Source organism: Azolla caroliniana, unplaced genomic scaffold, assembly GCF_043228905.1.
Source record: "Azolla caroliniana isolate FFs.n. ecotype wild unplaced genomic scaffold, voAzoCaro1.0.p SCAF_2, whole genome shotgun sequence".
NCBI classification, from domain to species: Eukaryota; Viridiplantae; Streptophyta; class Polypodiopsida; order Salviniales; family Salviniaceae; genus Azolla; species Azolla caroliniana.
In genome coordinates, this window is record NW_028230437.1 from 910107 (window position 1) to 934206 (window position 24100).

General features: G+C 36.0%; 1 protein-coding gene across 3 annotated transcripts; it reads left to right on the forward strand.

Moving 5' to 3' along the window:
- Positions 1-1871: 1871 nt before the first annotated feature.
- LOC147866972 (nucleoporin (DUF3414)) lies at positions 1872-23957 on the forward strand. Of its 3 annotated transcripts, none has more exons than XM_087339757.1 (32): positions 1872-2043; positions 3524-3697; positions 4555-4641; positions 6570-6639; positions 6902-7035; positions 8512-8652; positions 9449-9606; positions 9808-9970; positions 10316-10414; positions 10486-10557; positions 10636-10695; positions 10787-10944; positions 11099-11297; positions 11689-11811; positions 12461-12546; positions 12678-12788; positions 13056-13121; positions 13212-13297; positions 15168-15316; positions 16636-16782; positions 16864-16977; positions 17771-17881; positions 17982-18089; positions 18942-19055; positions 19360-19526; positions 19805-20249; positions 20560-20679; positions 21023-21081; positions 21176-21578; positions 21652-23190; positions 23337-23544; positions 23749-23957. In XM_087339757.1, the coding sequence occupies exons 1-32, from the start codon at positions 1903-1905 to the stop codon at positions 23829-23831; spliced, it is 5895 nt and encodes a 1964-aa protein (XP_087195883.1). In that variant the 5' UTR covers positions 1872-1902; the 3' UTR covers positions 23832-23957. The 3 variants fall into 3 exon arrangements, with proteins under 3 accessions (XP_087195883.1, XP_087195884.1, XP_087195885.1); XM_087339758.1 differs by having other exon boundaries at positions 17774-17881; XM_087339759.1 differs by having other exon boundaries at positions 20572-20679; positions 23749-23956.
- Positions 23958-24100: the final 143 nt, after the last annotated feature.

The window sequence follows — 24100 nt, forward strand, 5'->3', positions numbered from 1 at the left end:
CAAATTCAATGGATTGTTGTTTATCAACTTTGAGATGGTGACTTAAACAACTTAATTGGCTTATATGAATGACATTGACATAACTTTACTTCTAAATGAGAAGGCTAATTTATCATAAATAAATAAATGAGGAAGTATATTTATCCTAAGATTTGAGGCAACCTTGCATGGTCAACAACATGTAGGAACCTACGTGGCGGTGAAGGGGCCTTTGGCTCAAGATATAAATATGGGACTAGATAGGTATCAAATGTCATTGAAGTTTAGGGATTGTCTCAAGTTCTTTACTTGGGGGAAGTTGGAGGAACAACGTTCTCACTTGTTTTTATTTTCCAATAATATCTTTAGTTTGATATGATCGTAACAATGAATATTTTAGAAGTATAGATTAAGATAAAAACCACATTGCAATTCTTGTTTTCCCATGGTATTATACTAACCTTTTATACAAAATAACATATTATCTTTGTCCAAGGTTGAGTTCATTTTAACATACCTTTTAAGAGCTATGAACTACAATATGATCATCCAATTTTAGTAGGATTGCTTCCACACTTTGGGGACATATATGACTCTTGAAACATAATTGATGCCAAATCTTGACACTTTTTTCCACAATGTATACTTTTTGTGAGCAGATGTATAGATCAAGTGATATATTTGTCCATGATAACAACGACAATAAATAATAAATCATAGGAATATTATCTGCACCACTTTGAGTCCCCCCCCCCCCCCCCCCCTAAAAAGATACACCTTGGTATCATGAAATCACAAGAAATACAAAAGTTGTGTTGGATAAACAAATATACCAACCAATTCCCATGTACTCTCATCATAGCCGATTTGATGTGTATATACAATAACCACACAGTTTTTTGTACAATACGATTCTCCAAGCCTTGAGCTTGGGTTGATGACCAATAAGGGCATGACCAAGCAACAAGGGCTTCATGTGCTTGTCCTTGTTGAGCATAACCAACAATAAGGGTTGACCAAGCAAACACATATTGAAGATGAAGGTATTCCAATACTTTTCTTACTTTCTCAAGCTTTTATGCTCCATTGCATGCAATACATCCCATTGATTATTGGAAATAGTTATTCACATATCATACATCTTTGAGCGAAGAACAACTCCCATTACATTCCATGTACTATCTTAATAACTCGTGAGTCATTTAGTGAGGCCTATTGTTGGCTTGAGCACATTCCCGCTTGTACAAGTTTGTTTGGTATTTCACGAAAATAATCACCACTTAGTTGGAAAACTCAGGGGTCTTCGAAAAATCATTGATCGTTTCTTTATTTCACCACATGCCATTGGTAAACCCGCCAACCGAATAATATAAATGGTGCTATTTGAGCAAATACGGGGTTCTCTAACATTCATTCTTTCCTCGATCGCCCTTGGTAAAACACCTGTAAAAGGTGTTGATCGAGCAATTCCATAGTCGATTAAGATGAGATCGTATGACATTCTCGACCACCAACGATTGAGATCACATGCATATAGATGCATTCGGGGGCAAATTCTTGGGTCATTTGAGCTTGGGTTGAGTTATTGTTTGGCAGGTTCAAGCATGTTCACATGCATTTGTACATAACTAGGTATTGTCAAAAGCATTCTTGGATGTGGATGTCCGGAAGTTGCGTTGGGTAGGAGGGGCATTTGGGGAATTAGCTAAAATAGAGGGGTATTTTGTTAGGGAAATAAAGAAAAATGAAAGGACCGTTTCTCCATCCAAGCCTCAATCAAGGCTTTCAAGGCTTTAGTTATTTATTTATTTGCCCTCCTTCCTTACACTCACTCACTCACTCACTCTCTCTCCCTCAGGGCTTGGGGGAGGTTTTCTTCTTTCTCTCTCCAACAAACAACAGAGACAGCCGAGAAATCGAGCGATGGCGAGCGTTGCTCGAGCCATCGAGCAAGCCGCTTCCTGCACAGTAGATGAGACCCTGTGGTGGGATTCTCACGAATCTCTCTTCCATTTCCTTGACGATTACGTCTCAGGGTTCAGAAAGCTTCCTTCAGACGCAGTGGTAAGCTCCATATCGCTCTCTCTCTCTCTCTCTCTCTCTCTCTATCGAGTCTCGGGTTGTTTTTCGTTTTTCTAAAAAAATGGTATTATTTTGGAACATTACTGTGTTTCCTGTAGAGTATGAAGGATCGCAAAACTAGTTTAGCTTACTCTTCCCTTTCCCCTCTCTCTATCCCAATTGTTATTCTTCTGAACCTGTATTTTTTGTGAATTACGAAGACTAAAAGGAATGTATCTTCTGCGAAGCATGATCGATGTTGAAGGGAATGAAAAATTAAAGAATCAATGTACTCTATTTGAAGAATAAACGGCCATAAATCATAAAAGAATGTATAGTTTGGGAAGTTTGGAGAATTGTGAAGCTTGTTGGTTCAATTGACTACGCATGTATGCACCTTATGTGGCCTATAAATTGATTGAGCATACAGGTTTTATATCTCCATTATATGCACAAATGTTTGCAAACATGTCATTATATAAAAAACGAGCATAATTAAGGCATTATATTCACTCTATGTTCAAAAAACTGATAAACGCCATTTCTAAAACTCTGATTTGATAGTTATAGTTTTGTTTGTCTGTGGTACCATTTCCTACCATAATGACAAACTTGTTGAATTTAATAAGCCCATTGCACACACACACACAGTCCATATATTTTCGTTTATGTGGCCTCCTAGTAACCATGATTGTCTTTTGAATGTGTTGCACATATTCTTCGGGTTCGATCCCTCAGATTAGGACTCTAGTATTAATGTGGAGCATAATAGCCTATATTTTTGTTCATGTAGTCCACTTAATTATGATCATCTTTTTATTGTGTTGCACATTTGTTGGGTTTGTACCCTCAGAAAACAATCTAACATTAAAGGGAAGCTTGATAATAGCCTATTTTGAACTCATGCCCTAGCTATTAACATTTTGGATAGTTTGATTGTGTAAAATGCCCATCGAAGTCATATACAATTTTGATTTTCCAAAGGATTTTCTTTGATTTAGTGTTATGTGTTCATGACTCTAGAGTGATCCAGAGAAGTCTAATTGTATCATAAGATTCTGATTGCCAGATTGAAGACCTAGGAAGTGTTCTACTTCATCATCCATTTCCCCATTTTGAGTCCAATGCAATGGCAGTGTCCTAGCCAATTTGGTAACAATTTAGCTGGAATTGTGTATGTCATTAATAGTATATAACATGGCCTAAAGTGCCCGATGATGCAAAAACTTCTGATTGAATATTTCATTGAAGTCAACACCAAGGCCTGAAAATTCAAGAGTAAATGGTCAATCATTACATTAACACAGATGCATAATAGTTCTTCTTATTACTTGAAGAATAGGCGGTGTCTTATTTTGTGTTCACGCCGCTATGTATAATCACCAATGAAATGGATGGCAATATTATTTACTCTTAACATACTCTTTTTTAAGAAAAGCTGTGAGTTAAACAAGTTTATGTTTATTATTTTTAAACAAGACAGCTACGTGAATTGCAAACAAATCAAGCTTGGCTATTAGGGACATTACTACAATTTAAAGCACCAAATGCAAAGTCAAGCGCTTCTTTGGATGTTGCTAGGGTGGTTTTGGGTAGTCGTACCTTAGAGATTAATGCTGAAATCCGAAATCTTGCTCGAGTGATCAGCAAAAAGCTGGTGAGTTCTTGATCAATGATTCAATTTAATGTAACTGATTGTTCCTTTCTCTCACATGTTTTTTGCCTAACAAAGACTTTCTCAGACATTATGATGATAATGGAATATCTCCTTGTTTGAGTGTATACCTTGACCTGAAAGGGAGTGAACTTGCTATTTGCCCAGTGGAGGCATTGCACTCATATCTATATTTTTATGAGGTAGATTCTATTATTAAGACTGCATTCCCTGGAATTTATTAATTAGAAATAAAGCATGCTGTCCAAGGTGGAGAAATCTTAAATGATACAATCTAAGAACTGGGAATAAGATCTAAGAAATAAAGCATGTTATTCATGATGTAGAGATCTTGAACGATACAATATGAAAATTGGGAATAAAATTTAATAACACAAACAAACCAATCTTAGAAGCTCAAGAAATCTTGAACAAAACCAGTCCAAGAACAGTTTGGCACTCTAGCATGGTCAATATCACTAATTTCAGGAAGGCTTATGTTGGTCCAGTTTTTGTTTACTTCAAAAGCAGTATGTTCTCATATGATTTCTACATGCGCTGGTATCTTCGGGCCATTCATGCAGACATCTAGCACTGTTATGATTCAGGAAAATGTTGGTGGCACATTCCCTCTTACAAGATCAGTTTGACAGCTTCACACAGGAGTGTTTGTATCATATTTTAAAGCATGTTTTTTGTACTCTTTCTTTAATAGGTTTTACCAATGATTACTCTTTAGTAATTTGTTGCTACATTGTATTTGAACATGGAAAACTAATAAGAATTCATAGTCAATTTAAATATTTTGCATTTTTTTGAATTTCTCTTTGGTGATAATTGTGTGAATGTCTTGTTCTCAGGTGTTGGATGAAGTTCAGACGTATATCTTAATGTGCAGATGTCTTGGTGATGCCCAAAAACTTACTGATTCAGATTTAGTGCAAAAGGTGATGATATCTCTCTTGGAAATTGGAACTTTTGAAAACTTGATAGCAAGGTTTAGGGATCGATTGTGTTTTCTTTATAAAGTATTATGAGGGGAAACTGTTCTGTCAGGATGTTTCAGACTAGTAGACTATATAATCTCATGTTTCTATTTGGCGACTAAGTGATTATTTTTTTAAAATAATACTTATATTACTGGTGGGAAACTTCAATGTGAGGTGGAAATGAAATATACAAAGTGTCGAGTGGACACTAAAGTGTGTAGAAGCTCTCAAAGTAAAGGATGTATGTTTGGAGTGCATTGTCTCTAAGTTGTAGACAATTGATAGATAGATATATTTTTACCGTCCACAGGAGACGGATTGAAATCTATAGGATAGGCTGAGTCCATCTTGAGGATTGAACATGAATAGAGATTGTTTGAGAGATGCTTTAAGTAGCCAATTTCTTGTGGTTATAGTTGTGGGCCATCCAAACAGTCTAAAGTACCCAAAATCTTGTCCATTGGAGGAAATAAGCATTGCTTGATAGGCCTCATGGAATCTGTCCAAATAATCAAAATTGTTTCCCAAACAATGCAGTGCTATTAAATGGTTCACTAGGTTCTAATACTTTGTTCTGTAAAGGCAAGTTTTTCTCGTTTGATTAAGCATTACTTCTCTCATTTTAAGCACATTTAATACACTACAAATTTTAGATGGCACGAGTTTTCGTTGCATGTTTGGACCATTCTATTTAAGATACTGCAGAGTTTGTACATATGAAGTGTTCTGCCAAATAAGGGGTCTGTTATTAACATGATCAAAGTCATTGCCACAACCAGCATGAAATACTACAGAGAACAAAACTCAATATAATTCTCACTTTTGATTGAGTGTTGAGTTGGCTGTTGTTGGGTCATCCTAAGCTTCTGTGTTTAGCTTCCATTGCTTTACATGGATATACAAATTTTGTGGTGGAACAAATATATTTTACTGTCACTAGGTTCTTGAGCCCTTCACAAACTTTTGATATACCATGATCTGGGTCATGATTTATATTGGCTATAGTGGACAATCTGCTTATTTGGGAGCATAAACATTCCTCCTCACATATTATGCGGTGTCTTATGCTTATGTTTGGGAGTCATCCATTAAGGTGATGTATAGGGTATGCAAGTGTATTTATTCAAGGTCATGTTGTTTTTGTTTGCAGTAGAGGGGTGTAGGTTTCTTGTAGAGGACATAGCAGGACACATGACACATAGGTTCGTAGAGGTGACTTCAATGATATATAGTCTGTATTTGCATGTTAGCTGATATCCCGACTTGCTTGATTCAAATCCCTCCTGTTGAGCAGGATTCGTGCCAGAGTGGGATCTATTTGTTTTGCTAATAGTGATCAATATGCAGGACACACTCCATTCTCTGGATGCTCGAGAGAGATAAATGAAAGGAAATAAAATGTCGTCTTAATGTCTTCAAATGCCAAAGTGACGTATGTAGAGACCTAAAGTTACATCTGTGGTGGAACTTAGAGAATGTTTGATGCATAATACGTTCTACATAAATTAGGTATCAGTCCTATGTAACAAGGTTGTGATCAAAGTATAATGATATAGAGACCATAGGTACAAGTAACACAAAGATATATCGTATAAAACAACTTTATCTGGGAGAGGGGTTGACCGTGAATGGATCACAGCTCATGAATAGTTTAAATTTCTATCTTCTGGTGTAGGCAACATCTTCAATGCGAACGCTGTTTGTGTAGTGTTTTATATACGCTATGGTTAACGAAAAAGAAGAGAGATCTTTTACATAATTTTTTTTATATTCACTACACTTAATGAAAAAGAAAAGAGAATTAGTATATATAGTTTTATAATACAACACTTGCTACATAAACAAGAGGATTGTACTCAAGTTAAATGGCTGATTTTATTTTGCAGGTAACATTGAAATATTTTACGGAGAGACAATGCCTACTGAAGTGCCTGCGACTTCTGCTTTTGTCTCATAGTATGCCCATCCATTTTATATCAATTTCCTTATCAACACAATCACATGCTTCATGGCTTTATTATTCACATTGATAAGATATTGTGACTTCTTGGTTTTTGATTTTAAACATATAATCAGATATAGCAGTTGGTTAATTTGGAAGTTTGAAGTTGCATTGGGATAGGAAAATACAAATTTATTCTTTCACAAGGAATTTGGACATTACAGTTAGAATGTGTTAGAATGAGAACTAACTGTTAGAATGTGTTATTCATTACAGTGGCAGAAACGTCCGATAGCTTCATTGTGGAGCCAATAGATCAGTTGGTTAATTATTTAATTGAAGGAGGGCTTGAAAGCAAGATCTTCACCACTTTGGAGAACCTTCTGAGAACTGAACAACCTTGGAACCTGGTAGGGTGAATACCGTGTTACCTCCATAAAGGAATGCTTTGACTACCCAGGATTGCAGAAAAATATTTGAAATACAGAATTTCTTTCCAGTAGTTTTTAAAAGAAAGGGGAATCCTCGTTTATGTTGATAGAACTAGAATTGTTTTTTAATCAGACATTGTGCTGATAATTTGTATTTGATTAATCAGACATCGTGTTCACAGTGTTCTTTATCTCTATGAGGCCAGAATCCAGCAATAGATTATGTCTGAAAATGTTGTCTCATCTTGAAGAACAAGAAAAGAAATGAATAAAGAACTGCTTGAGGTACATCGTATCCCACATTCATGTACTTGCCTTCAGAGTTGGTCCCTAAGGTTTTGCCCATAAAAAGTAAATCCGCACTACATATTATAGGGTGCCTTGATGTTTCAATTTATTAAGTTTAGCTTGTGGTTCTGTTTGAAAGGCTTTAAGAAAGTCTACAACTCAGCAATGTACTTTCTTTCAAGAGCTACTCATCAACCAGAGCTTGATGCACCTCCTAAGACTAGAGTTCCATTACGCTCAATGCCAATGTTTTCTTGCCCATTCACTGATTCTGAGTCTAGAATTCATCCATAACACTCACCAAATGCATTCTATGTCTGTTCTGTAGTGATCTAGCATCATAGGATCCCCACTATGAAAAATGTATCTGAGAGTGTGTTAAGTCTAACTTGTCTGAAACCTCTCCCATACAGCTCTATTAAACAGATGCAGTGATAGCCTATAGGGGAGTCAAACTATCACAAATACATGAAATGCTCACCTACCTAGCCATGATGGTCGTGGGGTGTGCCTTTTTGTAGTCTTTCACCATTGTCCTATAGGAGAATGCAGATTCCTTGTAGCCTTTGGATATGGAAGAGCAGGCCATTCTGGTATAGCTTTAAGCTTATATGCATTCAAATTCTGAACCTCCTGTGAAGTGATCAGTATGGTAGGTTGTTCCTCATGAAACATCTTACACGCCCTCTTGTCAGAATGGCCTGCTCTTCCATATCCAAAGCTTATATAGCCTTTGGATATGGAAGAGCAGGCCATTCTGGTATAGCTTTAAGCTTATATGCATTCAAATTCTGAACCTCCTGTGAAGTGATCAGTATGGTAGGTTGTTCCTCATGAAACATCTTACACGCCCTCTTGCTATATTGACTCAAAACAAGATTATAAATCTCTGCTTCCATCTTACTAAAGAACACTTTCTTATCTTTCTGTATAAGGATCAAAATATTGGTATTGCTTGCATATTTATGTGTGCAACGTGCATACACCTGATGTAATTTCACCATTGTACCAACTATTATGTGGTGGTGATGGTGAGGGAGAATGAGAGCGAAAGGTTCGAGATAAAGATAGATGGAGAAAAATATTGTATAAGAGGAAATATTGCAATTTTTATCATTTTCCTTGAAGATTTCTGTTATAGTGTTATTTGTGATGATCCATCTGCAGGGCTTACAATCAATGAATTTATGGGCAGAAGAAATGTCCACAGAAGTAAATTTAGTAATGGATATTGTGTTCCTTCTGTACTACAAGCCATTATGTACATGCAGTTTTAATCATTGGAAGGAGCTGTTCACCACATTTCAGGTAAGTTTATCACTTTTATGCTATGCTATTCTTTAATTTTACTCTATTGATTTTTTGTAGTTTATAGATGCTATATGTATGGCTGGAATCTGTTGTGTAGCCACAAATTGATGTGTGATTATAACCATTGAAACCATTCCTGGAATCTGTTTATTTGCATGTCCCTTTCAAGCAATTTCTAATATAAACTTTTTGGTTTTACCAAAATGATGCTTTAACCTGGAGCTGCGAAGTATTGTGTTAATGAAAAGGCAAATATTATTGGGATAAAGAAGATATGAGATACTTAAATGTATGGCCTCATTTAGTTTAATTATTTTATTAGGCTGTTTTTGGTAGTCTAAGGTCTTCACTGGCAGGTATAGTTCAATCTGAGTAACATTTTTTTGTTGAAAGCTGAAGGAATACTAAGTGCTTATGAACTTGTAAGGAAGTAAACAATGACCCCCTCCTTTAATTGTATTTTCTATTGACAATCCTTGCATCATCTTTGCTAAGATATTACTCTCTTGTTTTCTTTCATACGAAAAAGCCATCATCTCTTATAGACTATAGTGCTTCTATATTATGGCATTATTCAGTAGAGTTCATAGAAGAAAAGGGCATTGACATGTGCCTAAGATTTTCTTTTGTACTTACTTGTTCATTGAGAGCATGTAACAAACCTTGCTACAGTAAAGTACAATGCGGGGTTTATAATTATGTCATAAATAACTAAGCTGGGGTCTAATTGACGACCATAGGTCAAATTGGTTGTTTATGATATTCAATGCTAAGGTTTTGTTTGTTACTGCAGGCAAACATATTGTCTGGATCAATGGTGGAAAGCTTATCTGTAACTGATGAAGCAACTAAATTAGTTGAATATATCAAACATCAGGCTGTGCTCATCTTACTGGAGATTCTAGACTTGGATAAATTACTTTTGATGGTGTTTGATGATGTCCCATTCAGGTGCAGTCAATATCTTCTGTAGACTAGTCCTTGATTAACATTGAAACATCAAGCTCAGATTTTAACAATCATTTATTGGGCATTATTGACTCAAGTAGTTTTAAAATTAATTTGTAACACTGTTTTATTGAATAGCTATGATTAAAAATCATGACATTTGGCATGGGTTATCTAAACTGTCTTGACATTTACACTGAACAGCCAGGATAGATACCCATTTTCTATTCAAGAGTTGCAGCAGATGGATGAAGTTTTTGGCCAGCTGAATGTTTCAGAATTACAAGAATATGCCCCTTTACTTCTGGGATGGGGAACCTTTGGTTGTCTTGTTTCTTTCTTACCTATAAAGAACCAGACTACTTTGGTATGCTAACTGAGTACTGAAACCTTAACTTTTATAATTCTACTCCTAAGGGCAGTGATATCACATTAGGATGCTCAATTTGGGTAATTGCTTAAACTGGGCACCCATTCCATGCATAACACGTATAATTTTTAAATGGGTGGCTTACTCAATGACTTTAGAAGTAGATTTTGTAGTCAGAACTCTGTGATATCATCATCATCATCATAATATACCAAGTTTCATTCTGTGTGTTCTGATGGTTTTATCCTGTTACAGTTTCTTTTGACCTAAGAGTATGCATTTAAAAGTTTAATAAAGGACAGTTCCAAGAATACAATTCCTTTCATTCTAAATTGTTTACAGGAGGTTGATCATGTCAGTTATATTCAGCAAGCACATCAAGGTGGAGCTTTCTGCTGCTTCCTTGACATGGTCCAGCACAAAGGCATTCAAGGGTCTAATGTGAGTTGATTACATCTGAAGCTCGCGTTCTCAAAGTTTTTACTCTGGCTAATTAAAATTGATTTCCTCAGATTGATGGTTACAAATGTGTGATCAAAAGTGTGATTTCATCGTTTTGTGCTTCCTATGACATTACACATCAGGTAAAGGCAACTATAGCTGTTCTTGTAGAAGTCGGTTGACCTTCAATTGCTCAATTATTGTTCCCTTTTCTTGTGTAGAGTGACTCAACAATCATAGACATGATAGTTGAAATTCTACATTCAATCTATTTAGGACAGGTTTGTTGTTAAGCTAATAGTACAAAAACATGATTCGTTAATCCCTGGGAAGTGTGCTTATTAAGTTTGTGCGGTTTACTTGGGTGTGCAGGAAGTTCTGTGTGTAGAATTCTGGGATCGTGAAAGCATTCTTGATAGTCCACTTCGCAATCTTCTGTATACCCTTCGTGAATGCTTCCCATTTCAGTTGAAACCATTGGTTAAGCTGTTAGCAGGTCTCACAGAAGGAATGTGGCCGGCTGAATGCGTGTTAGTTTAATCTTTCACATGATTTCTTTGATTTATATGTTTTTATCAAGTTTTGGAAAGTTTATCATTTACCTTTCAGTTTGGGCTCCGCTATTTCAACTAGTGATTTTTTGAAAAGCATAAATTTTCACGGCAGATAATATTGTGATTACAGGTATAACTTTTTGTACAAGCCATCTGAAATAACCTGTATATCCCCGTGTAAAAGACCTGTTTCACTTGCAAACGAATGCCAGTTTACAAATGCATCTGCCTTAGAAGTTTCAGGTGTCCCAGCTTTGCTTATTCCCACTGGAACTGTTGGATGCATTGTTAAAGAACTAGATGATCAAACAAGCATTGTTCTGTGGAAGGTATTAAATCCTGATGTTTTGTATCCGACATTGATGTAATGAGAATTTATCTATCTTAAGGTTAATTGTGTTCTCTAGATTGATATGGCTTGGAATGCAATTCTATTAAAATTTACCATATTCACTCCAAATCTCAATATCTATCTCAGCAGTAACAGAAATGTTTCATCTCCTTTTATATCTCTTTTGAAATTGGTCATCAGTTGTGTTTTCTAGAACTTCATTGTGTTTCGGCATAGACTATTCACAACTCATAGCATTTTAAAAATGACATACACTATTCAATTGCTATACATATTGTGGTCAATTAAAGATCTGTCTCTGTAGATTTTTTCATTTTACACTAGCTAATTCTACTTGTACTTGTATTTTTTACATTTTATTTTTGCAGTGTAAGCATAGTGCAATAATTATACTTCTGTTGCGGTTGACTGGACTGTGCGTCTCAGAAGATTCCTGGACAGAGACCCATCTAATTATGGATTTAATTCACAATATGCTACTATCCAATAAGGTGAAATATATCCTCTGATCCACTATCTAATCACAGAAAATGGCAAGCAGGATAGGACTGAGCTGTCTTACCCATCTATCTATGGCCATTAAATCCTTGTTGACTGCGACCCAGGAGGATCACTGAAGAAGTTGCAACAATGAAGAAACCGTTTACGTTTTTTGGGTAGGAAGGTGTTTTGAGTGCTGCCTCACTCTGGTTGAATAAAACTTGGTCATAGTGAAGGTTGCTTCAGCATCCACGCTGGTGAACACAACATGCTGCCAAGTGATCTCTTCCACTGGCCTGAAGCATGAAACAGTTTGAAATTAATGAGATCTTGGATGAATATATTAAACTCTAGTTGGGATCATGAAGCAGGTTGAACTAATGGATGCACAACTGCTGCAATGGTCTTTTATATAATACCTTGAGTGAGACACTCTTTAGTCTTATCGCAATGGCCAATGCATGGTTTTTCAAATTAAATGTCAAATACGGTCTGTCATATGTTAGGAAAGGTGATGGAAAAGCTGATCATTCAGATAAATTATGTCTCTCATCATGTGCATGAAAGGAATGTGCAAGATCCTTTTTCAGACATAAGAATAATACTTTTGTATAAGTTATCTTAAAACTGCTCTGAATCAATTCTAAATAAACCATGCAGATGCTTGCGGAGGTCATTTTATTATTGGATGATTCTGAAGTATGTAAAGAAGCTAAAACTGATTTCCGAATGGAAGAAACAACAAGGTAGTATTCTGGTAAACCTTTTCTTAATTTTAGAAGCTAGATTATTGGTTTATGTCACAAAATTTGGCAGCTATGATGCCGAAGACAATTGTTTGTGGATTATGGGAAAGCTAAATTATGCTTATTTCCAGAATAAATCCTTTGGCTGTAATGTGCATGGTCCTAGACAAACTAATGGATCTACCTGGAAGAAATGCCACTGCAGCTCTGTGCATGGATATACTTGGCATATTTGCTGGCTGGTATGTTCTAATGCCATAAATACTCATATGTTCAAATTCCTTGGTAATGTCACATTTTCGTGGGTCATAAAGAAGTTAAATTATATCGTTTGTGAGTTTTGGTGTCCTTCTCTGGTAGTCAGTGAACTTGTATGTGGGTATATAATGGCCAAAATACACGCTGTTGGTTGTATAGCTTGTAGAGTGCGAAAAGTTGTCCTGAACTCTTTTGAAAGTGCTTGTTTTATTTCTTACATGTTGAAAGCTTATCATTTAATTTATTTTCAGCTGCCCTCTCAAGGTTATGCATGAATTTAGCAATATTCAGTCCAAGGGGAGCACAGACAACATTATGTAAATTACACATCTACTTCCAAGCTGAATTTGATAATGCCATTTAACGATGCCATATATCTTTGTATTCATGTTTGGTGCTTGATGTAGGGACAATGGCTTGCTTGCGAAAAGCTTGTCAAGTATGTATAAAGACTTTGAAAGATCTGATGGAGCGCATCCTCTTGTACTTAGTGGTAACGTTCTGTTAAATTTCTGGATTGTTTTATGTTGCTTGTAAAATATGAAGCACATGTTCTGGAAAATATCATGCAGTTGTACTATAAAAGGCATATATATTTGCAAGAAAGAAAGAAAGAAAGAAATATATATTAATGTCTTTCAAGTGGCCAAATTGGCCTATAAGTCCAAACAAGAGATTACATCATAAGTGTTGTCTCATCTTTGAGAACAACAAATCATAATAAAATAAATATTACTAAGTAAAAAAGAGCTATTAAAAGGGGGGATACGTAGTTACATTTAGGATGATAGTCTTTCATGCTGAAATTTGTGTCAGGTACCCAGATTTATGAGAACCTCTTCTATTGAGCTTCTTGCTCATAGGGTTCATGCCATCAGAGGTCAGTGACACCTATGCATGTTGGTTTCCAGATATCCAAAGCTTTGGTAGGTTCTGGGCTTGAGGGAAGTTTAACTACAAAGGACCTTTGATCAACATCAATATCCCAAACACTTTCGTCTTTATGAACAGACATGCCTATCACTTGGGAGCATGGTTAGTTACACTGCAATTCCTGCAATGAGATAGGAGTCCAACTTGATAATGTTTATAAATTATATCAATTTGGCCTCGAAAAGAATATGCTCTTCAGGTAAATGCGTGAAGGGGTGGGGCTGGTTGGCTGATGATCTGAGAGGTTAAGACTCCATGTTTGGTGTTAGTGAGAAAGATGAAAACACGTGCTCTTCAGGTAAATGCGAGAAGGGGTGGTGCTGGTTGCCTGATTATCTGAGAGGTTAAGACTCCATGTCCAGTGCTAGTGAGAAAGAGGGCTAGTCCTGTTATGTAATGTTTCATTGTTTCTGATGATCCGAGAGATTAAGACTCCATGTCCGGTGTTAGTGAGGAAGAGGCAAGCATGTGCTCTTCAGATAAATGCACAAAGGGGTGACGTTGGTTGACTGAGGAAGAGGTTAAGGCTCCATATCCAGTGTTAATGAGAGCCAGTCCTGTATGTAATGTTCCATTGTCTCAAGTTGGTCCTGACCCTGTTCTCTGCCCACTGTCTATCTTGGGTGGGTGAAAAAACATTCCCTCTGAAGTGGTCATCATTTGTTTGAGTGTGCATGTGAAGACCTGGATTGATGTTTGTCCAGGGCCAATGATATTCATAGGATTCCCAGACTCCAGGCTATATCCGAACCATATCTGACATTCATGTGTTGCAGAAAGAGTTGGCAGGATTAGTGTGGCGACCAGCAGTATGCAGTGAAATCTGAGGGAGAGGATGCAATGGCAGGAGTAGGTAGCTATACAAACATTTAGGAAAAGATTTTTCCAAATTTTCTGATTTTGATAATATTACAGCAGAAATACACAAGCTAATTGGAAAGTATTTCCTCTTGCTGTGTGCTTTGAGCAGTTATGGCATGTGCAATTGGAAGAAGACATTGTTTCATATTTACAGGTTGATAATAAAGTACAGAATTTTGCAAAGTCTCTAGTTAGTTATTGTGGGTTTCAAAAGCCAAAGATAATTTACCATCTGCATTATTACTATTTCCTCATTAACGTTAATTGGTGATGTAACTTTGGTGATTGCTTCTTTCTTTGAATAGATATATACTTTGGTAGAGCTTGTATGGTTAACATTTGATTACCAGTTTGTTCAGTTACTGATTGATATAATTATCAGGTTGCAGATGTACTTGATAAATAAATATGGATCTTGTAGCATTTCTACTTTCGTTTTGTATTCCGTTTTAGATATGTGCAATTGTAAACTAATTGTATGAAGTTGTATGGATAAAATGTCTCTTTATGGAGTATTCTTTTCATTACTTCATCTACTTGACTAAAAGGCCTATTTTTTCATTTTACAGTGCTCGGTCTATGTGCATCAATGGTTACAAAAGGAATTGTAACAGAGAGTTTAAACAATATAGTGGTCCATATTGTTGGTAATCTTTTTGTGAACCACATGACTTGGAAGTATGCAGAAAAGTATGAGCGATGGAAAATTACTACGAAGGTGGGTAGTTATTCCTTATATAGATTAATATACTCATTGGGTAGTTAATATTTCAAGAGAGTACATTTTCTCGCTTATTTTTTATGGATTGTCAATATTGTGAATAGAAGTGCACAGTGTTTGTTGGATACATCTGTTCGTGCATGCATAATGTCTGTTGCATATATATGATTTTATATATCATGACAGGTTTGATTTTGTAGTGCTCAATCTCATAAAGCACATTTTGGGTATAGGGAATGGGGTTGGGTCTGACATTGTCATTCATTGTTATGAGGGTTCTGTGATAAAAGGTTGGAAGAATGTGCTGAAATAAATCAAATGGACAAGGCTAAATGGCTATCCAAGGAATTGATAAGGCCTGAAATCATTTATTCGAGTGCAATATTTCATGAGACATTAGAATGAAGTTGAAGTCAGGTAAAGCATAGCTCCAATACAAAACTGGAATATATACAAATTTTAAATATAACTAATATTGACATCCTCAGAGGCCAAAAGACATTTTGCCTACAGCCTTCTATGGACTCCCCTACTCAGTGGTGTACACTGCATTGCTTTCGTCTGCATTGAGTTATTGTAATTATAGATGGTATTTGCATGTAATCAATTCAATTGAGTGTCTAAGTACAGCTAGCATATGGCAAAGGTCTTAATCACTTGTGTTCCTGTGCCGGCATCAGATGATGAAGCGTGTCTTCAGAATTCACAACTTCACTCTGATTGAGGTTGGCCACTTTTGATACTAATGGATTTACAGCCTGATCTGCAAGTAATGTAATACATTTTCCTAAAGAATATCTAAAGCTACACAAATCAGAAGCTCGTCTTCAGGATTCACAACTTCACTCTGATTGAGGATGTCCAATTTTGACACTAATGGATTTACAGCCTGAGCAGCAAGTAATGTTGTACATTTTCCTAAAGAACATCTAAAGCTACATAAACCAGAGAGCCAGTTAATCATATCTAAAATACATCCTTGAGCCAGAGATTTGGAGAATGATCCCAAATCAACTAATGCGATTGCTGATGACTCTACCATTCAATTTGTTATGTTCTGTACAAGAGTATCACACGAGAAAAACACTGGGAAGGAATACAATGATGGTATGGTGCTAGCTAAAATAAAGTGCTATGTGCAGAAAATAAGGATACTCTTGCAAGTGGTGAAAGAAAGAAAACCAAGCAAATGGGAGACAATAAAACAAAAAATTCAAGATCAATGATGTTAATCGAATATGAAAAATCAAACAAGAAGAGTGTGGATACTAGGGAGGAAATATGAAATTACATGTGGTAAAACCTGTTTTTTATAGGTGTTCGAGGTTGGACAACTTGTTTTGTCAGATTCCAGACCAATTATGCTCCAACTGAAAGCAAGGGTGCTTGAAGTCATAATGGTTGACGGGGCATTTCATAGTGCACTTCTCAGGATCTTGTCAACCACTGAGAATGACTTGAGGGTGTGTATCAATTAATAACTTTAAAATTCAACAAACATTCTTGTCATTAATTTTATGAGTAACAAACTTTAGTAACTGCAGGGTCTATATTTTAGCCGCTTTGCTGATCTAAAGGAAATTGAATGGTTCGAGAAAGCACTATGCAGTGGGTTAACATTGTTGAATCAAGCATTATCTATGTCTCTTTCATCCATTGTATGTATGATTCTAAAAACCAAACCCTTGCCCTCCATAATAATTTAGATGGTATGTTAAGATAAGAATTCCTGTGTCAGGTCTTGATTGTAGGCTTAAAGGTAACCAAACTCTTTGTCAAACTTTATTGAGAGAGTGCTATATCTGTAAGTGACGCAGCAAGCCAAGCCATTATTTTTTGTGATATTCCTGAAAATGAGGCCTCTATGTGACACTGGTAAGATGCTAAAAAACATTTATGTGAGTTCCAGATCTTACTTCAAGTGGTAGTACAATGCCTCTCATGTGAATCATCTGGCTGACATGGACATCTTATGCAGAGATGGGCTGTCTCACTTCTATTTTGTGGTGCAAAACCAAAATAGTGGATGACATTGCAGCCGTACATGCCTTTGTCTATGCACTATGATAAAATTCCTAAAATAAAGTATAGAAATCTGAAATTATAGTAATGGCTCCAGAATTTGCATAAATTATAGTAATAGCATTATGAGTATATATGTAGGTGAAAAATCATGAAGAAAGAGGCAAATTAAGAAAGATATAGCTTTAAGGTGGCTTTACAAATGCTGCTGATTCCTGAAATTCTTAACAGTTTGTGAGGTTCCGACTAATAGACCACCAAGATATTTACGATAACTGTAATTTCAGAGGGAGCTCTGTCTATCTCGATAGTTGCTAATGTGATTATGGCGATCACGTGTAGAATTTTCAAACTAAATTTATATAGTAATTATTGATGGAACTCAACTCCATGATTGTTGAGAGTTTTTGGGTCTTCTGGTTTCCCCAGCAGGATACGAAAAGCAATTCCCCATTGGAGCATGCAGTAATGCATCACACAGATGGTACATTGCCTTTCATATTGTGCATTGCTTCCTTAACTGGTCTCTTTCAGAATCAGGTTATTTTTTTCCAATGTTAATTCCTTTATGATCTTTATTTTAATTAGTATGTTTAATCCATAACTTCTATTCTTCTTGTATTTGAATCGATAATTGCAGGCAATGCAGGTGGCAAGTATCAAAATGCTAACAACATTGTGCCTTGTGGCTACAAAAGCAAGACCACATCCCATAAACATTTTGAGCTATATCCAGGGACTTGAGCAGGTGGGTGGATTGATCCTTAATTGTTTCCAAAATGCAGGGACTTGATTTTAGCTGGAAATTGAATTATTATGCTCCTGAGGTCTATTGTCCAAATTATCTCCCTGGCACAGAGATCTTGAACGAATGATTTGTCAGTGTGAATGCTTCAACCAAGCTTTGTATTATAGTCGATAACATTTCATGGTGCCAGAAACTAAATTATTACAGAAACATGAGACTGATACAATAGTAATACATTTCTAGAAACTAAGAATGGTGATAGAAATAAGTTTAACACTATTTCTCTATTGCCTTTGGCTAGCAGCTCTAAACTATCCTGTTTTAGGATGGTAATATGAATATTGCTGTTATCCTCAGAATAATGTAGAGAATGTAGTTCAAACAAATAAACTTCCTCAAATCTAATCCTAAGAAGTTACCCTAATCATGTTTCTAGGAATTAATCTAAAGATCTATTTGCTGCAAGGATATTTTTACTTGAAAACAATGGGAATGTTTGACTCCATGGAGGTTGGTTCCATGATACATTTAGTGTGGGAAGATTGGTGTGTACCTGAATGATGAAGTTGGGATACAACCAAACTTCTTCAAGATCTAAGTATGGACTTTGCTTTCTTAGATATTGATTCCTTGGTTAAGGGTCTGTACCTGAATGCTGACTGAGAAATAATTTACTTTTTGGTTACATTATGCATCTAATATGGCAACTTGGATGTGTACCTGACTGATTTAGTTTAGAAAACAAGGTGTCATAGCTTCTGTATCATAATAACGTACATGAGGCCGCAAATTGAGTTTACACTTTCTTGTACTTCACAATCATTTTCTCATATATCCATTATCAATTGCTAGAAACATGCTATACGAAGGACATTTAGAAGATTATTATCAAAGGAGATTGCAGAACTGAATCTAGAGCTTTATACCCTCGCTGTGGACTTCATAGTAACAACAACCAGATGCCAGGTGATTGTAAACTTTATTAGAAATGATAATTTATGAACTAAATTGCATACTAACGAAGAATTTAATGTTTGTAATTTATTGCAGAGGTTTTAGATTAAATAATATTCTATGCTCTGTTATGACTCGTGATAGTAAAATGTTCATTCTTCTGAAGTAATATAACGGTAGACACTGTATGGATATCGTCGAAAAACTTTAGCAATCATAATCTTGTAATAATTTCTAGTATGGATTGTTTTGGCCTCCTAAACATTTCAATTGATTATGTTAGCTATCTGCTAACTCTTTATGATGGGTGGCACAGGTTTCTTTTGTGGAAATGCTTCTATGCCCTTTGAATATGGTTGCAAGAATACCCTCTTCAAACAAGCTTATAGCAGAAGGAGAAATCGATAATCAGGATGAAAATTCTGCTTCTATTTATATGTCAATAAAGGAAATATTGTCTGATGGCGGGTCACTATTAAAAAGGTGTTCTGAATATCTAGATAGAATGTGATGGTTGAATAGATATAAATATCTTTTAATCACCTGCTGTATTGATTCATGTATTTTGGTACTCATCTGTTCATGCAAATACACCTGCTGTCTATGTTGACTATAGACAATCGTACATCAAATTTGTAGGTTAGATGAATTGAAAAGAAGTTCTAGGGATTCTGCAAATCTCCCTCATATTGATAGTAAGCTTGTTGTTGAAGATTCTGTCTTATCACTAGCTTATGTACACTTTTCATTTGTTGTTGCAGTGACGCACAGATATTGTGTCCTATATTATGTCTGGTGAAAAGTGTCTGGGACATAGGTCTAGATTTTCCTGGAATATTGGAAGTTTTCCATCAGCATGATGACTTTTGGAAGTTAATCACATTATCCGTGTCAAACTCACTCGGTATTTTGGAGGACACGATCTGTGAAGAATGGATTGGGACATCTTATCTGTATCAATGCCAAACTTTTGCCATGGAAATAATGGCATCAGAATTCTTTTTACAGAAATACAAAAAAGTTCAGCGACCAGTTCTTCAGCAAGGTTCAGATGACAATATAAAAGTGTCACAGACTGATTCTAGGATCAGAAAGAAGGGAAATGAGCTTACACTGCTTCAGTTAACAGAAGCAATTAATCCCACAAAACTTAGGTTCTCAATCTGTGGATGCCGTTATGAGAAGAAGGTTGTCAAGGGAGCAAGAGTAAGCGTCTTATAATTCTTTCTATTTCTATTGTGAAAGTTTTATTTCTATGTCAATTTCTATTTATATGCTATCTATAGAAAAGAAGTTAATGTGCATAATAGTATCACCCTTTGATGCATGTGATTAATTTGTTTATTTGTGAATAGAATGTCTATCCAAATAAACATTCTCCACATGATCTGAAGATATCAGATTGTAAGTTTGTAGTCATTTCAACTGTTCAGTATTAACAGTAAATAACAAATCCAGCTTTAATTCATATTATTTAATCAATGTACGTATTATGAAGCTCATGGATATCTTTTAGCATATATTTCAGGCAGAGATGCGGGCATTGATAGTAAGCTTGTTGTTGAAGATTCTTACCAATGATGAACTTGGCCTTAGTGCTCCGCTCCTCAGATTTCTCCAACAGGCATTGAAAATGGTCATTTTCTCTTTGAATTGTTTTATTTGTGGGTTTTTGTAAGTTTGGTATGAAGGTGGTCTTATCCACATCAATGGATATTCATCTATGTTGTTGGTTGACATTTATTTCTAGAATCAACTTTGCCATTGAGTTAGATTCTAAGAAAGACTATATCATTATAATTTGAACAGAACCTAGTTCCCAGGGCAGCTACCAAGTTTGGATATAATTAATTTTGCTATTTTTTTCCTGACCTCCATGTAGCGTCTTTACATTTGAAGTGTGGTGGGAATGACATTCTGGAACCGTAACTTATCATGGCCACAATTTGAGATCTTATACGTGAGAACTTTGATTGCAGGTTGTAGATCACACTGCCTTCCAAGGAATTTTGAGCAATTATTTATCTCATGGATATGGGTATGTTTCTTGACTAAGGGAATTACACAACCAATTTCTTATTTTTGTGTTTCTTGATTAAAGAAATTAGGCAACTGATTTCTCTTTTTTTCAGATCTGGTAAAGAGCTACAAATACTTGTAATGAATGACCTTTATTTTCATTTGCAAGGGGAGCTTGAGGCTGGTAGACATATTCCAGCTGGGGCATTTGAAGATCTGGTATCACTTCTTGATACTATGGATATAGCTCCCTTTGTTTTCAATAGTAAAGAGAGACAGCATGAGAAGTTTCAACCTTTGGATGCTCGTTGTTTTCTCTATGATACTACACAATTGAGGGAGCACTTGGGCCTTGAATGGTGGTCTCAAACACCCTTGCATATTGTGCAAACAGCAGAAAACACTCTTGATTTTCTGCAACAAGCAAACTCTATGGCTTGTCTAGGAACATGTCAGGTCTTTACATTGGACGCTTTAAGCAGTGTGTTGTCTCTGTTTATTACTACTGAGGAAGAGGTAACCCTATTTCTAGCCTCTTTTTATGGACATTTGTATTTATGGATCATGATTTTGTTTGTTTATCGGACAGGTGGGGGTGGGGATAAAGGTTAAGTGGACTGCCAGTTTTATCACAGAATTATGTAGTTGTATTTCTGAAACTATCAACCACTTAACTCCTGATAGTGATCCCACTCGATATGTTGAAAGCTTGATATCAGCACAATCACGCTTGCTTGATGTATTGATGAACTGGTTTGACATTTGCATGAAGGCCGAGTATGTAGAAGAAGAAGTAGAGAATATTTGTCCTAAGGTGATGAACACTTTTTTGGTAACAATGCGAACTATGAGGAATAGATACGTTTTTGCTGAATCTCCTGAAACGCAGCTGGTGAGAAGTGTCCTTGGTGCATGGCTTTCATGTCTAAACCTAATGCAAACAAAATTGCATGGGCTAACATTATGGGAGGTTGAAGCCAAGGAGTCTTTCCAAAAGAATGGTGTAGTTTCAGATGTTGAAATGTTGAGTATGGAATTTTTACCAATGCTGTGCGCACTTATTGAGGACAAGCGTTGTATAAATATAACTATTGCAGCGATATGTGTTCTTATCAGAAATTTTGTTGCGCCACAAATATGGCTTCAAGTATTTGAAACACATTCAACTATTCGATTTTCTTTAGGGCTGTTGCACACAGTAGATACAGATACTTCTTATGAAGTACTGAATTTCTTTTTGTGTCTTTGTCATTTTCGGAAAGGAACGGAGATGCTCCTGTCAGCTGGGTTCTTTTCTCATATCTTAAACTTTATGAAAAACCTCAAGGAAGATGTTTCTGGCATTGGTGATATTAAGGAACCATTTCAAGTTCAGAAAACAAGGACAAGGAAGCGAGATTTGTGGTCTGTGTCTGCAGGAATTGTGTCTGCTATTGTGAAAAATCTTGGGGATGATAATCGTAATACTGCAGTTGAGAATGCATTTGTGTTTTTTGAGACTTATAAGGAGTTTCTTATATCTGCACTGGAATCGGTATACTTTTCGGACACAGATGGCATTAAAAGAGCAAAGTTTGGACACCGAGAAACAACAATTTCAGCGCTACAAGGAACACAACAGGCTATTCATCTATTGGCAGCATTAGTGAGACATCGATCCCTATGGTGTAATGCAATGATTAGATCTAAATTAGATGTCAGACACAATTGTATCCACCTTCTTGCTTACATTGCTAGAGAAGGGCTTGTACGCAATCTTACAGGTGGTACAAGCACATTCTTACACTGTATCCCTTCGGGTAAACTAGAAGTTACTGCTCAAACAAAGGATTCTTTGATTGGCTCTACATCGGGCTGGTTTATGCTTGCTGCCAAAGCTGTTTCTTCAACTACCAAAAGCATTAGTCTTGGTTTAGAATGTCAGGGTTTGTTGACTACCAGATCTTCAATGGTATCAACAGAGTTTTCCGATTCTATAGCGCTACAAGTATATAAAATAGCTCTTTTACTGCTACAATTTCTGCTGAAAGAGGCACAGTATGCAGTGGCTGTGATTGATGAAGGAAACACATATAGTTCCAGAGTAATTCCAGAATTCCCAGCCCCAGAAATTCTCTATGGTTTGCAGGTACTCTCATTACCACATATTTAAAGTTTACTACATCCTTTGTTAGTCACTGAGCATCTGGAAACCTAGTGACACGGAAATTAATTAAGATAAATTCGAAATATGAACTCATCAATCTTGTTAAGATTACATTTGCTGCTTTTCAGGATCAAGCTATATCTGTAATTACAGATATTTGTTCTAGAAACGAAACAGAAAGAGGTCAATCTGAAAGACATCGAGCATGTACTCTGATGATAAATATATTGGACAGGGCATTGTTTCTTGAGATCTGTGTTTCGCGCATTTGTGCAATGGGACCATCATCGGCAAGGTCGGATGATTTCATGAGAGAATTCAAGAGATTACTTGATGGTAAGAGCAGTAGAATGCTATTGTTAAGTAGTTTGTTCATGCTCAAAAACTTCTGTTACATGTATGCATCAAGTATCATCTATATCACTTGGAACTGTGCATTGAAATATATATGGGATGTCTCTAGAATCGCATCAAGAATGTTTGGGTATTTCTGTTCATGCATTCAACAATTTTTCTACATCATTTATTTTGTGTTTGCAGTTGTTGAAGGAAAAGAAATTTTCACTGCACGTATAAAGACAATGAAAGGTATTGCAGTATTGGCGTATCCAGGACTGAGTTGACATTGAAATGCCTACGTTAGCTAGCTCTGATTTACGTGTTTTACTGGCTAATCCAGTAAGGCGTAAGTTGTAAAATATTTCTTGTAATATTTTGATAGTTCAGATATTAATTTAGTGAATTTTTCATTGCACATATAAAGACACTGAAAGTTATTGCACTGACTTTATATTGAAATGCCTACATTATCTCTGATTTACATGTTTTACTCGTGGATTTGGTAAAGTATTGAGTTGTAAAATATTTCTTGTCATATGGACAGTTCTTATAA

What these genes read in the sequence shown, in the direction of transcription:
- LOC147866972 (XM_087339757.1), top strand. Translation starts at nt 1,903, where the DNA reads ATGGCGAGCGTTGCTCGAGCCATCGAGCAAGCCGCTTCCTGCACAGTA. An exon ending in ACTTCTGCTTTTGTCTCATA is followed by an intron (nt 6,640 to 6,901) that starts GTATGCCCATCC and finishes TATTCATTACAG; the next exon opens with TGGCAGAAACGTCCGATAGC. An exon ending in ATTCAATCTATTTAGGACAG is followed by an intron (nt 10,696 to 10,786) that starts GTTTGTTGTTAA and finishes TTGGGTGTGCAG; the next exon opens with GAAGTTCTGTGTGTAGAATT.